General features: G+C 44.0%; 1 protein-coding gene across 1 annotated transcript in view; it reads right to left on the minus strand.

Annotated features, from left to right (window-relative positions):
• LOC119174144 (uncharacterized) overlaps positions 1 to 15,330 on the minus strand; it is an 86,874-nt gene extending 71,544 nt beyond the window's left edge. The window contains exons 1-2 of the mRNA XM_037424965.2: positions 15,182 to 15,330; positions 5,122 to 5,276 (exon numbers count right to left, since the gene is read on the minus strand). Of these exons, the coding sequence (XP_037280862.2) occupies positions 5,122 to 5,244 (123 nt within the window). The 5' untranslated portion in view covers positions 5,245 to 5,276; positions 15,182 to 15,330. The remainder of the gene's footprint in view (positions 1 to 5,121; positions 5,277 to 15,181) is intronic.
• Between the last annotated feature and the right edge of the window lie 2,628 nt (positions 15,331 to 17,958).

Below are 17,958 nucleotides of genomic sequence, written 5' to 3' on the forward strand. Positions count from 1 at the left end.
TGTACATTTCAGGCAGTGCTGTTCGATGTTTTAATTGTTGAGCCAGCCTAACGAGTCTTTCGTGTATTGGTAATACTGAACTTAGATACATAAGTACACATGGAGAACATACTGGCGATATATTTGTGTTTAGTGAAAAATTATTACCAATTTATGTACTTAGTACTCTACTATGGGAGAGCATAAAGCCGTCCTGTGGACAATCAAGGTACAAACTGCTTTTGGCGTGTCTTCTCAAGTGCACAACACCCCAGTTACAGTAAGATCAAGCAGTCTGGTCACCTCATTGTAACTACTTAAGAGGCAAGTTATAGGCAATCCTGAATAGCGTGTGATGTCTTATCTCCCAGAATTATACATTGCAAATCCACTGTTCCCCATGAAAAGCTCAAACTTTAACTCTATCAGTGAGAAAACTGTCAGAACTACCAATTTATTTCTTGTTCCTAGCACCTGGAAATGAACAAAAGATTTGGTTACCCAAACAAACATGCCTTCACGCTATTTTTAATGGTCATGTGCGCAGGAGTGGTCTTCAATTATTGCACTTGCTCAATAACGATTTCTCGTAATGTAACGTAAGATATCATCACCTTTTTAATGACATTTACTTTGCTGTATTAAATGCGAAGCATTTCTTAGCGAACTTCGGTGACTTTGAGCGGGTCTATCTATCTAGCCACCTACGACTTTTAGCTCAATTGGCCGTTTTGATAATGATATTAATACCAAACTTGGTATGGCATAACATGACTGTATGAAGAACATTTTGACTAGTCGTAACATGAAAATCATGACATGTATGTCATGAGAGTCATGATTTACATTTCACAGTCCTGCAACTCTTGCGGTGGTTTCGTTCACATGGCATGTTGCAAAACTGGCATGGTATGGCATGATTGCATGGCAAAGACAAGCTACAGACCCTAACATGAAAATCATGACACGCGTGCCATGTAACAACTTACTACATGCCACGCTCATGATGCGCTCGTGGCCGTTTCGCTAGTGTCACATATACCAAATTTGGTATTACAGTACGTGAATAGATGACGAAGGTATGTGACTGGTGCAAACTTGATACTCATGAGATGCATATGTCATGTAACAACATGACTACATGTCAGGCTCATGCGCTGGCGGCCGTTTCGCTAGCTTCCTTAAACCAAATTTGGTATTACGGGACGTAAATGGATGACGAAGGTATGATACTGGTTCAAACATGATAACAATGAGATGCATGTCATGTAACAAAATGACTACATGCCACGCTCATGATGCGCTGACGGCCATTTTGCTATGTTCACATGTACCAAAATTGGTATTATGGGACGCGAATGGACAACCTTGGTAAACGACACATGCGAACATGATAATCACGACATGCGTGTCATGTAACAACATGACTACATGCTATGCTCATGATGTGCTCGCAGCCGGGTCGCTAGCTTCACATATGCCAAAATTGGTATTACGTGACGCCAATGTATCACGAAGGTATGTGCCCGGTGAAAACATGATAATAATGAGATGCTTGTCATGTGAGAAGATGACTACATGCCACAGTCAAGGCACCAATACATTTCAATGTAACGCGGTGCACGTGCTCGCCGGCTTCATTTCGTCGCATCCCGCCAGCGTTGCCACGACAGGTGCCGGTCCTGCCCAAGGAAGATTAAAGATAAATTGCTGGTGTGGAAGCTCCAGCAATGCCTTGTCAGCAGAAGTGAAGCCATGTTTTGCCACTGCCAAGATGGCGGAAACATGCTCTTTTCTGATGTTGCCCACTTAAAGATCAAGCGGCTTTACATCTTATGTAAATGCTACCTTAGTTTTATGCTAAAAGATTGTTGTTCCCGACGAAATAACACACAGAAACGAGTATAGAGGACTGAATCTTCAAAGAACTTTGCTTCCAATTAGAGGCTCACTAAGGAAAAACTTTTAACTCTAGGAGGCACTTGGAGCACTATGTGACCAGAAAAAGTTCCCACATTAGGCTTGTTGGGCGTTCGAAGGAAACGCTTCGTTTTTATTCGCTGAACGGTGATAATTTATCATGCCCCTAGTAAGACGTCCACCACAGCCGTCATCTTGCTAGTGGAACGGCTTCACTCCTGGGCAGTCATTTCCACTCCAGCATTTCTTTTAGATGCGGAGCATCTTATACTCGCGCCTTGTAGTGCGCCGTCCGCACCGCTTCTCGAACATTCGACAGCTGACGCGCGCGCATGCGCCGTCGCGCCGTCGCCCACTCTTCCACCATCTGTGCATCCCTTCCTCCTCTACACACCGCGCGCGCTTCACTCCTCCACCATCTGTGCACCCTTCCTCCTCTACACACCGCGTTCGACATCTACAATTCTCCTGATTCTCCAGTGGACGCGCATGTGGCGTCGCGCTTCGAGAACATTCAACAGCTGACAGTGCATGCGCCGTCGTGCTGCATATATACTCAAGGTCGGCGCTCGCTCGCTCAGTTGCCGCTCGTCGGTTGGTTTGTACGGCGCGTCGACGTCCAAGGTCGCGGTGAAATGAATTCCAACGAATCCACAAACACAATGATCGACGTCCCTTCGACCAGCGCCGCCCTTTCGCATACGTGTGTACGTGTTCACTCATTTAACACCCCCTCCTTCAACCACGTTAACCAATTTAGCCATCGACCCAAGTAAGTCGCAATTTAACACCCCATTTCACAACCACGTTAACCAATTTAGCCATCGACCCAAGTAAGTCGCACTTTAACACCCCGTTAACCAATTATATGGTCCGCATCCTCCTCAGTGTTCCCCCGAGGGAAGCTGCGGGCAATTTTTTTTAATCGTCCTTGGTCCTGCACATACTCGCAGGTGCATGCCGCAATGCGCTGCTTTGACGCATGTGCGTTTCAGCGCATCCGGCGTCTCTTCATCACGAACAGAAGGAGACGCTGTGTTGTCTGGGTAACGCATCGGAAATAAATGCAGCATGTCACAGTTTGCGCTGGTTACCATCGGGCCGCGCCGATGGACGCTGGTCGCGCCTGGCGTCAGACTATAGAGTGCACGCGTTTTGCTAACGTAGCGTTGCTGTGCCCAGCGTGCGCGCGCGTCAACGCTATACATTAGAGTATATTGAAACCTTCATGACGCGTTCGCGGCCGTTTTCCTAGCTCCACATATGTCAAATTTGTTGGTACGTGACGTCAATGAATGACGAAATATGCGACTGATGCAAACATCATAATATTCACACGCGTGTCATGTAAGAACATGACAACATACTCCGCTCATAGCGTGCTCGCGGCCGTTTTGCTACCTCCACCTATACTAACTTCAGCATCACGTGACGTGAATTGATGACGAAGGTAAACGACCCATCCGAACAATATAATCATGACACGGAAGTCATGTACAGCATCATTTACCTCCACCTCGTAACGGTGTGCTGATTTTAAAGTGACATATATCAACATTTTCATTCATGCTTCGCATATCATCGATTCCCACTGTACGTGGGATCTGCCAATTTTTCCTCCGCACTCATAGACCACTATTATTTTTAATTCTTGCATTCGTAAACTCCAGTAAGCTAGGGGACCTTACGAATGTTTCGAATAGTGATCCACAACAAATTATCGTGGTCGCTGTCAACATTGGGCGCCTTGGTGTGCAAGAACGATTGAAATTTTGTGACCCACCTTTTTCTTCAGATGACGGCGACGAACTCTCTTTGGGTGGACGAATAATTACATGACGGGAAAGAGTGGAGGCACGCAAATAAAAAAAAATTGCATGCTCTACCGTAACGGCAAACGTCCTATGACCTTGTTTTGCAAAAGTTTGCTGCTTAATGACTAGTAACTCCGGCTACTCCTGTAAAAATACGTTATAGTATTGATGATACGCTGTAAATTTGATACCCCTCTATTTTTATGAAACAGTTTTCCCGCGCGCGTGAAAAGCATCGCTGTCACTGTGTCCACAGTTTTCCCTGGATATTCAGAGCAATATCTTTACAGCTTCTTAGCAAGCGTAGATTGGTGGCCTTGTTGGTGTGACATGTTCACAATGTTAAGCACTTTTTTAATCACGAGGATAGGACAGGAAGAGCGCTTGTGTGTGTTCCCGTCATTTCAGTGCCACAGTTATCTTATGAAGATGTTACACCTCCTTGAGCAGTTTCGAAATGCAATGTCTGTACTATATGCAGGTATGGTAGCCCTACTCTTTAGAGGTCGTGTACCTGGACATTCCTTCAAACTGTTAGCTATATCGTAGAGAAGTTTTCTTCTTTAAAATGAATAGTTTGCTTTCCACAACATGGCCCCGCCATGGTGGTCTAGTGGCTAAGGTCCATACTGATCACGGCCTTGCTAATTGCACCTGAAATAATGCTCATTTAATTGAAGCCTTATCGATCAGAACAAAAGAGCTCAGTGTAATGGTCGTTAAACCTCAACCAATCAGTACAATAAAATTAAGACAGAGCTGATCCGGCCCCACCGCAATGGTCTAGTGGCTAAGGTACTCGGCTGCTGACCCACTGGTCACGGGATCGAATCCCGGCTGCAGCGGCTGTATTATCGATGGAGGCGAAAATGCTGCAGGCCCATGTGCTCAAATTTTAATGCACGTTGAAGAATTCCAGGTGGTCCAAATTTCTGGAGCCCTCCACTACGGCGTCCCTCATAATCATATGGTGGTTTCGGGACGTTACATCCGACATATCAAATCATTTCCACAACATGACTAACCTGAGAGCTATAACAAAAATATAAGGACCATGACAGATTTTACTGCCTATTAGTTTTACTACCCCGCAGCCGCTACGTAGGGAAGTGTAGCATAGAAGTGCCAAGGACACAGCATTATAGGTGCCTATTATAGACGTTTATAATAGACACCTCACAGAAGCTACGGCGCTGTTGTATACTGTGGAGCATAGTAAGGTGTTTTGTTTTTTCTGGTTTCGACGTTATGGTTTTCACGAGCTTCATCTAAGTTAAAACATTTCATCTTCACCATGTGCGTTTCTTGTTCCTTATGCAATGAGACCTGGTAGACTGTGCCTACATAAACAGCCATCGCAAAGAACAATATGTGATAGAAACTTGGAAAAATAATATTGTGTGCTTACCAGTAATGGTTTGTCAGGGTTCACCAGCAGTTGCTCTTTGGCCAAAGTGTAGAAAGAGCACTCGGGAATCTCCACACTTGGGTACGGCGAGTAGACCACGCGGTCACGAATGGGAGCCTTCATATTGTCTTGCAACCTTCGAAATTTCTCGTAACCTTCAAAATAACACCAAGAACTGTACCAACTTGCGCGTTTAAATACTATAGGTAGCACAGTTCAACCAGTCTAGTGCGCTGCCGTCGCGAGCGACGGCTGCGAGTCAGAGAAGTTGAGGACGAAAAGGAGGACATGCTGAGAAGAAGAGAGACATGTATTTGCGCAAAGTTGACTTTATACAAGGCACGGCGCTTTATATGGTACCAAATTTATGGTGCTATGTCATAAATGATCAATAATGGTAAGCACTGTTTTCAGGATCACTTTGAAGAATACAATGCATCTTGATTTGAGTTACACTTAAGAAATATTTTTGGTGGTGAAGTCAAATGAATTGCTGGTTGGCTTTGTGCGGTACAATATCAATGAAAAGTGACAGAAAAAGAAGCAAAGAAGAGTATAGGGGATGATATTGTAAGTAATTTAACTGTAAATGTGAAGAAACAAAATGAAAAAAATGAGGCCCTCGCTGTGAGCGACCGTGTTGTTCTGGCACGCTTGATACCTTCAGGTAGTTTGCGAGGGATTATTCTTCAGCTACCAGCCCAAAACAGGAGCCCCTGCTGCCTGATAGTAGGCAAAATAACAAGCATTACACACTTCCCGTAATAGCTACAGGCGGCACTGACTGATGCTTCCACGTTTAAATGCGCTTATATACTCGATAGAGTATACGAATGGATGAACACTGCCATACCTTCATGGTATAGCATCAGACTCATTCGTAAGTGGCAGGTTCGACCCTTGCTGGTGGCAAGCTATCTTTTCGTCCATATTTCTTTCTTCACACTTACAGTACTACTCCCAATACATTCCTTGTACTTACGTTGGCGTCATTGCCTGTTTTCATTATTATTTCTGGTTATGACCAGCTTTATATGGAAGTGAAAACTAATATTAAAGCTGAAATATTTTCAAGCACTGGAGGTTGATGATGATTGATGATTGATTTGTGGGGTTTAACGTCCAAAAACCACCATATGATTATGAGAGACGCCGTAGTGGAGGGCTCCGGAAATTTTGACCACCTGGGGTTCTTTAACGTGCAAGCACTGGAGGTTGATAACGTTTCCTAATTTACAGCCTATTATTATTATTATTATTATTATTATTATTATTATTATTATTATTATTATTATTATTATTATTATTCACGCGCTGTACCACAACGGAAGCTTCTCGCACTCTTTCTGACGACAGTGCTCCAGCTAAGCTACAGTATCTTCCATTGCTGTTTCTGTTATCAATCGAACAGAGCTACCGAACAGTGCAAGGATCATTGGATGGCCCCGCGGATCGACTTGCCCTCTGATCCAATCGCAACACCATCCACTCGCACGTTGTGTCGTCACGTTCACTAATTAGCCGTGCGTGACGGCCTCTTGCACCAACGCCATTAGAAAGCCGGCGGTCGGCATTGACTGCTCATGGTACTTCGCAGTCTGCAGTTCAAAATACGAAAGTCCTTCCACCCTGATCTGCTACGCGGGCTTTGCGGCATCGAAAACATAACATCGCATTCGTTAAGGCTACTTTTAGCGAGACATGTGCCACTAGCTGCTATAGTTATTTCGCTGCTGCCTCGATTTTCAGTGCCCCAAACAGTCAACATGCATGTCTCCAGCCGGCCTACAGTCGTTATCTGGCCCTTATCATCTGTTTGGACGCATGGGTATCAATTTGTAGTAACCAATTCTTCTTACGTCGGCTGGTAACCGCTTGTCCATCATCACTACAGACAATCTAACGTGATATCCTAAAACCACCCAGCGATTACTGTGTGTGATGTTTCCTCACTTCTTCTGCACCGATTTGAACCGCGAGTTTGATCACGGTCCATGGAGCTTCTCAGCGATTGAGGCCACGTCTTCCCGTCAGAAATCTTCAAAGCCGTCCTCAAAGAGTGCCATTCTGTTCACAAAAATACTACTGTTTACCTTCCGCAGACGAATGGACTATCCGAAAGCTTTACCCGCACTCTCCCCGATATGCTTTCGATGCACGTCGCCGCCAACCACATGAATTGGGATGTTATGCTGCCCTTCGTTCCTTGCGCACGGAACACCGCCTCCCAGAGAACTACGGTTTTTCGCTCTTTTTCTTACTGCACAGAAGGCACCCGTCACACGTACACCATAGACACGATACTTCTATACACGCGATATCCACCTGAAGGCGCGCCTATTTCCCACACTACCAGGCTTGCTGAAGAGTGTCGCGAGCTTGATAAGGTCTTTACGACGAATGAGCAAGAGCGGTAGAAGATTATTCGTGATGGCTGCGGCTCTACGGAGCCTATGTTCCTCTCCGAAGCACTCGTATGATGGCTTTTTGTGCCTGCCTGGCATCTCTTCAAAACTGCTGTCAAAATACGAAGGGTCCTACCGTGTCACCGAACGCACATCACCGGTGAACTACTTGATTGAACCCATCGAACAACCTTCGGGCAATGGCGCAACACTGTAAACAAGGAGCACCTGAAAGCCTACTATAGGCCCCGTTCACATTGAGAAGCTGTAAGGTCGTCGGCCAGCTTCCTTTACGCACACGTGGTACTTGTAGTGAATTTTTGGGACAGAAAAATAGGTTGCTCTTTTGATTGTCTCCTGGTGGATCGTCTCGAAAAAGGGCGGGGCTTTTTTTTGGAAGACGGTATCGCAATAAAAGAGGAACACTCACAGCGCGGACCCAGCCGCTGGAGTTTCGCACTGCGCCAATCTCGCGTTCGATTTTTCGCCTCGACGAGCGAAATTCAACTCTTGAACCTTCTGCAAGCTACACGACCGTACCAGACATTGAGATTCTCCGAATATCAGTAAATACCCTAGTTTTAATGTTTATTACCTATTTTCAAACCTTCAGTTCTCGAATGGCAGCTACGGTAGACAGCGAAGAATACATTAAATACACTCCTCAACCCTAACAGAATTAAGTTTACTGATATTATGACTTGTGAAATGGTAGAAGTACCTGGAGGTATTCCAGGTGAATTCTCAGTCAGATTCGACAATGTATCTCCTTTATCGCTGAAAGACTGCATTGACATCCTCTGTGTGCCTTTAGAAAAAAATCTTTATTTTAACATTTTATACGTCTACGTAACCTGACCTTTCAAGTTGTGAAAAATTATCCCGATTTACAAGGCCAGTGACAAAGACATACCAGAAAACTCTCTTCCTATTTTCATTTTAAGTACCATGAATATTGTGGTGGAAAACTAATCGTTGAACGAATCATGTCTTTACTAGAACACGAAGGTATTCCTACATTCTCTCAACATGGGTTTAGAAAGGGTGATTTAACCGACACAGTTGTTTTGTCATTTTCCGAACCTATAAATTTTCACTTAGAGGTTATTTGAGCAGTTGTAGATATAGTTATTATTATAGAAAAGTTTTGATGCTGCAAACCACAGCATAATAATAAATAAACTATAGAATGCTACGGTTTCGTAGAATGTGCCTTGAGTGTTTTAAAAGTTATCTAGGCAACCTTAAATAAACAGTAAAACTTGCCGATACCCAATCAGAGTTTCTTGAAACAACTGTACGAATACCCCAAGGTTCAGTCCTTGGACCAATATTTTTCTCACTGTATAACAACGACCTACCCAGCGTGGAAAAAACTTTTCTATATTTATGTATTAGGGTTCTTATAGTAATATTACTATAATAATTAATACTATAAGAACTAGCAGTAACCCAGATGACACCCCATCAGTAATGGTAGAAGAAGTCAGAAAAGCTTTGGAGAGCATGCAAAGAGGCAAAGCTGCTGGTGAGGATCTGGTAACATCAGATCTGCTGAAAGACGGAGGACAGATTGTGTTAGAAAAACTAGCCACCCTGTTTACGAGGTGTCTCCTGACGGGAAGAGTACCAGAGTCTTGGAAGAACGCTAACATCATCTTAATACATAAGAAAGGAGATAACAAGGACTTGAAGAATTACAGACCGATCAGCTTGCGCTCTGTAGTATACAAGCTATTTAGAAAGGTAATGGCTAACAGAGTAAAGAAAACATTAGAATTCAATCAACCAAAGGAACAAGCAGGATTTCGAACAGGCTACTCAACAATTGACCACATTCATACTATCAATAAGGTAATAGAGAAATGCTCAGAGTATAACCAACCACTATACATAGCCTTCATAGATTACGAGATGGCGTTTGATTCAGTAGAAATATCAGCCGTCATGCAGACACTGCGGAATCAGAGCGTAGATGAAGTATATATAAACATTCTGGAAGAAATCTACAGGGGATCAACTGCTACCATAGTGCTTCATAAAGAAAGCAACAGAATACCAATTAAGAAGGGTGTAAGGCAGGGGGACACAATCTCCCCAATGCTATTTACCACGTGCTTACAGGAGGTTTTCAGAAGCCTAGAATCGGAGCAGTTATGGATAAGAGTTAATGGAGAATACCTTAACCTGCGCTTCGCCGATGACGTTGCATTGCTCAGTAACTCAGGGGACGAATTGCAACTCATGATTACAGAGTTGAACAGGGAGAGCAGAAAGGTGGGTCTTAAAATTAATCTGCAGAAAACGAAAGTAATGTACAACAACCTCGGAAAGAAGCAGCGCTTCGAGATAGGTAATAGTGCACTTGAAGTTGTAAAAGACTATGTCTACTTAGGGCAGGTAACAATAGCAGAGCCGAACCACGAGATTGAGGTAACTAGAAGAATAAAAATGGGGTGGAGCACATTCGGCAAGCACTCCCAAATTATGACAGGTAGATTGCCACTATCCCTCAAGAGGAAGGTATATAACAGCTGTATCTTGCCGGTACTTAGCTACGGAGCAGAAACCTGGAGACTTACAAAGAGGGTACAGCTTAAATTGAGGACGATGCAGCGAGCAATGGAAAGAAAAATGGTAGGTGTAACCTTGAAAGACAAGAAGAGAGCAGAGTTGATTAGGGGACAAACGGGGGTTGAGGATATCATAGTTTGAAATAAAAAAGAGGAAATGGACATGGGCCGGGCATGTAGCGCGTAGACAGGATAACCGCTGGTCATTAAGGGTAACTAACTGGATTCCCAGAGGAGGGAAGCGGGTTAGGGGGAGACAGAAGGTTAGGTGGGCAGATGAGATTAAGAAGTTTGCGGGTATAAATTGGCAGCAGCAAGCACAGGACCGGGTTAACTGGCGGAACATGGGAGAGGCCTTTGTCCTGCAGTGGACGTAGTCAGGCTGCTGATGATGGTGATTATGATATTTATGTATGCTGATGATACAGCTCTAATATGCAGTCAAGATTATTTTCACCATACCATAGCTTGTGCGAACTCGGAGCTTGTTCATATCCGCCCATGGGTTTCGTCAAATAGACTAAGAAATACACAGAAATCAAGTGTATGATTTCTGAGTATTTCTTGTATTTCTGTGTATTTCTTGTAAAACGTATTTACTTCACCGCGTTAAACTCCCGATGAACACGCAGGCACACTTACTCTAATTAATTCAGCACTGGAACGAGTACATTCCATAAAACACTTGGGCGTTATCCTGGATGAACGTTTTAACTGGAAACCTCGTGTTGCTGAAGCCCGCAAAAAGTGAGTGAAGCCTGTTCTCTTCTGTACAAATGTCGAGACATCATTATTTTCCGCCCTAACAAGTAATTTACTTTTACGTATTCTATAGCCTCTTGAAGTACAACGTCGCTACCTGGGCTAAAACATACCGCACCTACCTAGAACCAGTATAAAACTTCAGGAAATAGCAATCGGATTTATAATAAATTCAGACTATAAGGCACATACGCTACCTCTGTTCCGAAACCAAGTATCATGCTCTTTAGCACGCTAATACATTATAAACAAACACCTATGGTCCAATCTAGTAGTAGCACCAACTGTCCTCATAACATTTCCCATGTTCCAGTTATGAAAGCCGCAACAAAGTAAAAGGAAACTACCGCACTCAGAAAACAAAGAACGTATACAAAAAAACCTACGGCCAATGGCGTCGCCGTGTGCAATACCCTTGCACAATAAATAAAAGAGAAGAAGAATGTCTTTCTTGCACTGACAAATATTTATTAAGTAATATATAGACATTCAACATTTCAATGCCAGAAAAATTCACAATGAATATATATACAACTGAAGTTATGTTGCATGTTATTACATTTACTTATGTATACGCTAATTTGCAGCTAATGTATATATGAACTACAATTTCTTTTTTTTTGTCCTTCCTCAGTATTATTATGCTGTCAAGATACGTATCTCTTGATTATTTTTCGTAGCATGCCAATGTCAATGTTACTTCTTTCAGACGTTCATTTGTTGTTTTGAACTTTGATATGCCCTTTTCAAACAATGTCTTACACATCTTTGTTTTTGTTGTTTTTTCTAATTTCTTTTTCTGACCATATTTATGATCATTCGCCAAGCTTTTTAAATACAGTATGTCGTAATCAGTCTTTTTGTGTTGTCTCTTTAGTAAAATTATTGTGTTTGTACGTATATAATTTTTGTAGCTAAATCACATGCCTCTTTTCAAGATCACTTTTCTGAGTGAATCCCAACTAGCCTCCGGGTAGGGTTGCAGATGCGTTAAGAAAAATTACAAAAAAAAATTGACGAATTTTACGTCAAGAAAAAACCAATTTAGTTCAATACATGACTGCCTATAACTGTCACCATTACGCGTTAACGCCGAATTTAATCAGCTGCCTGCTCGTAATAAGTTCACGTGCTACATGACGCCACACACGCGCATAAAAGAGCGTTTCACACTCGTCGCTTGGCTTATAAATGGCGCTGACTGACACTCCTACTTCTAAATTCACATATAAACTAAAAAAAGTGGATGGAGGGAAGGCCGCTGTGATAGCTCAGTGGTTAGAGCACCGAACGCGTTATTCGAAGGTCGTAGGTTCGATTTCTGCTCACGGCTGGTTATTTTTTCCCCAACTTTTCATTCTTCTTATTTACATTCCATTTTTTCTAATAACTTCCCCTGTACATTCCTTGGCATTACTGTCTATCATATCTCATCATTATTGTGTCAAAACACGGGAAAACGAGCCCTAGGTATACACTTCTTTCCCTTATTTATTAACTAGGGTCTCGTACTGGCAGACTTGGTGTCATTAGGTTGTATACGAGGGACTATTAATCAGCTGCCCGCTCGTAATAAGTTCACGTGCTACGGGACACCACATTTGCGCATAAAAGAGTGTTTCACACTCGTCGCTTGGCTTATAGATGGCGCTGACTGACATTCCTACTTCGAAATTCACATATAAACCCAAAAAAAGTGGATGGAGGAAAGGCCGCTGTGATAGCTCAGTGATTAGAGCATCGAACGCGTTATTCGAAGGTCGTAGACTCGATTCCTCCTCACGGCTGGTTATTTTTTCACACACTTTTCTTTCTTCTTATTTACATTCCATTGGTTCTAATAACTTCCTCTGTACATTCCTTGGCATTACTGTCTGTTAGATCTCATTATTATTGTGTCAAGACACGGAAAAACGAGCCCTTATGTATACACTTCTTTCCCTTATATATATACTGGGAGTGCTATTTCAATGGGCCAGTTAGTCTTCATGAAGGTATATGATATGGCACAACGGGAGCGTTGTCAACAAGGATAAATATATTTATTTCCCAACAGTTTGGGAGGGGTCCTCCCTTCGTCAGGGGATGAGTTACACTACTATGGACGTTCAAACTTCGTTGCTGCCGCGTCCCTCTCGCCTTGAAAGATGCTTGCAAGAGTGAGAGAGAACTAGAAAAAGAAAGAAAAAAAAGAAAAAGAAGAAAAACCACTGTGAACACTGAGCACCAAACCAGACGGTGCACATCCAATTGTGGGTGCAAGTTCACATCCGCTTCTCATCCCGTGCTGGCCAGTTCTCGACGTGTGTCGGGCCACCCAAGATTGTCGCCGCGGTGGCAAGAGGGGTCCGCGACGGCGTGCGTAAGGAAACGGTTTCCCCTTAATGGGTTGGTCAACTCTTTGGAATATATCAACTAAAAAAGAGAGGCGAAATTTAAATAGTAAAAGATGGAAAATTCTATCCGGACCGCAGAAGCTCCACTGCTCTGCGGCAGGAAAATAGGAATGAGACCCTGCAAGAACGCCAGGGACCACTCGTACTACAACATAACTTTCAGGAGAAAAATTGGAAATCGAAACTACAGTGTAATCCTAATCAAAACAGCCTTACTCTCGAATATGACGCTGACACTCCCGTGTTACGTGATAGCCAAGAGCAGCCAAAAACGTATGAGAAAAATGTCCTCAATCTGTTCAAAACAACGCTCACATCCGCTCAGCTATAACTTTTGTCGAGAGGCTTAACCTTTTGTCCATCATCCGGTATAGATTCAATGAATTTGAACTGTACCAAAACCAAAGTATAACCATTTTATACTGCACCAAAGTATAACCATTTTGAGTTCAGTGGCAAGCACTTCCTTCAGGTCAGTGGCACTGCAATGGGCACAAAAATGGCCCCAAACTTCGCGAGAACCTTTATGGCTTCACTTGAAATTCCATTCATAGAGGAACGCACCTTGAAACCTTTCTACTTAGACAATATTTTTATGATATGAAACCACCATGAGGGAAGTCTTTTCCGCTTCATTGAGGATTTTAACAAGCACCACCCGTCAAAAAAATTCACGCACAAAATTTCCAAAACTAGCATTATCTTCTTGCACGTCACTGTCACGATCAAAAATGATCGCTTGTCAACAAATCTTTACAAAAAGCCTACAGACCGTCAAAGGTACCTACATTTAACAGCAGCCATCCAAAGCATTGCAAAACGGGTATTCCGTATTCTCAGGCCTACCGGTACCGAAGAATATGCACCGATATGCCGGAACTTGACAGACACGCAAAACACCTAAAGCATTCCTTATTGAAACAAAATTATCCCGAAGACAATCTTGACGATGCCATACTACGTGCTCGCAACGTGAACCGGAACGATATAATTAAAGGACCAAACAGACTATCTAAAACAACTTCCCAAACGAACCTTGTACTAACTTACTCCTCATCAGCGCCACGAATCAACAACATACTTGCCCGCCATTTCAACATAATCAGGCAAAGCAAACGACTAACTTCAATTTTCGCGAAGCCACCTCACGTGGTGTACTGAAGTGGTAAAAACCAGGAGGATATTCTTGTCAGAGCAAAAACAAACCCATCCGAAACTCATTCAGGGTGCCATCTATGTGGAAAAGCTCAATGCAAGGTATGCCCACAGATGGTCACAACACGTTAATCAAAACGAACTTCTCAGATTTCAAATTCTGCATAACTGAAAGCCTAAAGCCTTATTTGTGACTCCAGTAACGTAATATACATGCTACATTGCAACACCTGCGGACAAGAATATATCGGCCGAATAGACGCGCGATTTCGGCTGCGGTTCAATAATCACCCGTACCACGCCACTTCAATGCCGAAGCTATTTTTATCTAAACATCTGCGCCTGCCAAACCACAGTTTTGAAAATATCAGTGTAACTCTGTTGCAGACCGGTTTCTCTAATGTGTTGCACTTACAGCGCGCGCCCAGCCACCGGAGTTTTTTACAGCACTGCATCTTGCGTTCGATTCGTCACCTCGACGAGCAAAATTCAAATTTTCGTTTAACCGTTGCCTCAATGTAGGACTCATCAGAAATTATTTGAAATTAGTTTCTCTAACTTTGGTAAAGTGGCAAAAATTACTTTCAGTTGCTTATTGTCAGCATACGGCGCACCTATATATTTTATTACCTTAAGCGCATTAGGATCTACATTTATCTAGTTCACTAAAACTAAACCGTGCTACGATCAGCTCTATATACATATGCTTCCTCGTCGCTCAATTACAAAACATTTTACATTTAGTTTCATAGAGCACTCGATCACTCACCTCGATCAGCACAGATGTAGTTGCTCCTTTCGGTCGGGAAGCACAATTACTTGTGTTTCTGAGGGGGTCCGGTATATAGACACCACGCAAGAGTTCTACGAGAACGGCGTTGAGCAGGCGTCGCAACAAGAATGCACAAGAGCTTGTATACACTGGAGTGCTTTAGTCCTTATCTTATTACCACTCCCAACACCTTCATCTGTCTCCTTTTTCAATTAGGCTGTTTTCTTCCTTTTGTAGATAAAGTCCCACAGAGCAGCTTAGCTTAGGGCGGATACGTGTTATCTTTATCACCTCTCAAGGGATCTCGTGTTTGAAGGCAGTGTCGCTGGCAAGATCAAACAGCCCTCTATCTTCTAAGAAGTAGATGCACTCAAATTGGCAGCCATGGTAGTGCCGAAGTACTTGAAATTCGTTTTTGTGGGAACGGTGTTTGAAAATAATAATAATAATAATAATAAGTTGGGTGTTACTTGCTGTTATGTCCGGAGTTGTCTTCGTCCCATACACGTACTTCTGTAATGGTAGTGAAAAGGCATAGGCAACCTCGGACGGTTAAAACTTGTTTATTCCTACTCAGACGGAGGCCGCTGCCGAACTGCCGTAGGTAAGCGATCGGCGGATCTGTCTGTCAAACAGGGGACGGAGGAGGAGGAGTCTTAACGACCGGAGTCGTTTGAGACCGGTCGTCCACCGCTTCATTGCGTACCGCTCGGAGGCTCGCTTGGGACCCCCGGGGTGGTTCGGGACACATCCCTTGCCCCCTTCGGTTTCGCTTGGAAGTGATCATGGAGCCGCCGTTTTCGCGTGGACGCTCTGTGGGGAAGAGAAGCCTCGGTTCGCTGAGTGTCATTTTTCTTGTGTTCAGTGCTGGTCAGGCCGATTCATAAGTGTGAGATGCCGAGCAAAGTGGGACAAAGTTTCTGTCGGGATGGTGCTTGAATGGAAGCTTCCCTTGACAAACTACCTGGACAACATAGCTGATCAAGGTGGCAGCGTGTGACGTTTACACCGATGTCGACGAGCCATGACCACAAAGCTGTACGTTTGAACACCGTCGCTTCAACCCAGCCAGGCCTTTTGTTAAACTGGCGGACGTATATGCGCTGCCCACTTTCAATTCTCCTGCTAGGCGGGAGCTTTTCTTCCTCAAACAATGTCTTCACCGAGAGCTCCGGGACAATTGCTGTCAGTTGGGTTCGCATTTCTCAGCCAAACATCAGTTTCACTGCTGTTTCTCCCGTGGAGCCTTGAACAGTGTTGTGGTGTCCGAAGAGATAGCGTTGGACGTGGCGTTGCATTTTTCCAGTCTGATCTTTAGCAGGAACGCGTTTAAGCTCTGCCACGTAGCGCTCGGCTTCTCTGTTGGCTCCCGGATGGTTTGCAGCTGACGTAGCAGACGACACGCCGTTGTCTCTATAGATTTTTAAAATCTCCGTAGACACAAACGAAATGCCGTTGTCTGAAAGAACCTTGTGTGGTCGTCCGAAAGTTGCAAACAACGACCACACAGTGTAGATAACTGCCGCTGATATCGTTTTGGCCATTTTGTTTTACCTCCAGCCATTTAGTGTATGTGTCAACAACCACCAGAAATGAACATTTTTCTATAGGCCCAGCAAAGTCAATCTGCAGGGTGTGCCAAGGCGGTTCTGGTATTTCCCAATTCGGTATAGAAACTTTTGGTGGGGCTTTGTGGTTGCATTGGCAAGGCTGGCAATCGTGAACTTTTGATTCGATACCCGGCCACCACATGCAACTCCTGACGCACTTTTTCATGGCAACAGTGTCTCGTTGACCTGCGTGAAGAAGCGACATGGCTTGTTCGCGAAACGCCGCAGAAATCGGCACCCTTGATTCAATGGCGACATAGTCGAGATGAGTGCTTAACTCCGTAGCTCGCTTGCGTTAAGCGTTGAGGTGTTCTTCACCATTTAGCTTGTGCACGTTGCCTTCCTGTATAGCAGCGTAGACTTCTTTCTCGACCGTGTACTCCTGCGTTGATGCTTCTACCATGTCAGTCGTTAGCGGAGGTCTCGGAAGCGCTTCGAACATGAGTATATCACCTGGCGGGGGTGGTTCGTCTATTGCGCTGTCGAGTGGCCGGTGGCTTAGTGCGTCGGAGTTCTGGTGTTTCTTGCCAGTAAGATGAACGAGTTCACAATCTTACTCCGGCATCTTGATACACTATCGTGTCATCTGCGGCGACAACGTCTGTGGCATCGGTTTCTCGGGGCCCGCAATATTCAATAATGGCCGGTGATCACTTATGACGGTCACTTTTTCGCCAGTAATATGGTGTCGAAGGTGGTATGCTGCGTAGATGATGGCAAGTCCCTCTTTTCACCTTTCTCTAGCTGGGAATAATTCCTCTTGGCCTGCGATAGCATGCACGATGTGAAAGCGGTCGGGGCTTCTCGTTCCTGGTCGTCAGCTTGGGAGAAGACTGCTCCCTCTCCGTATGGTTATGCGTCACGGGCTAGCAGTAGGGCTCTCCTTCCGGCTTAATGTCGCAGATCAGTAGACTTCCGTAGCAAATCCTTAAGGGCAACAAATGATTGTTGGTGGCGTGGCGACCACGTCCATAGGACTTCTTTATCGCATGAGGTCGTGTAGATTGCTGGCCACTGTAGCTTGATGTTCTAAGAACCGATCGTAGAAATTTATTATTCCTTAGAATGAGTGCAATTCTTGTTTGTTGGTAGGCACTCGTGCTTCAGTGATTGCTCGCACTTTGTCTTCAGAGGGATGAATACCGTGTGCGTCAATCTAATGTC

The sequence above is a fragment of the Rhipicephalus microplus genome, chromosome 5 (assembly GCF_043290135.1).
Source record: "Rhipicephalus microplus isolate Deutch F79 chromosome 5, USDA_Rmic, whole genome shotgun sequence".
Classification (NCBI taxonomy): Eukaryota; Metazoa; Arthropoda; class Arachnida; order Ixodida; family Ixodidae; genus Rhipicephalus; species Rhipicephalus microplus.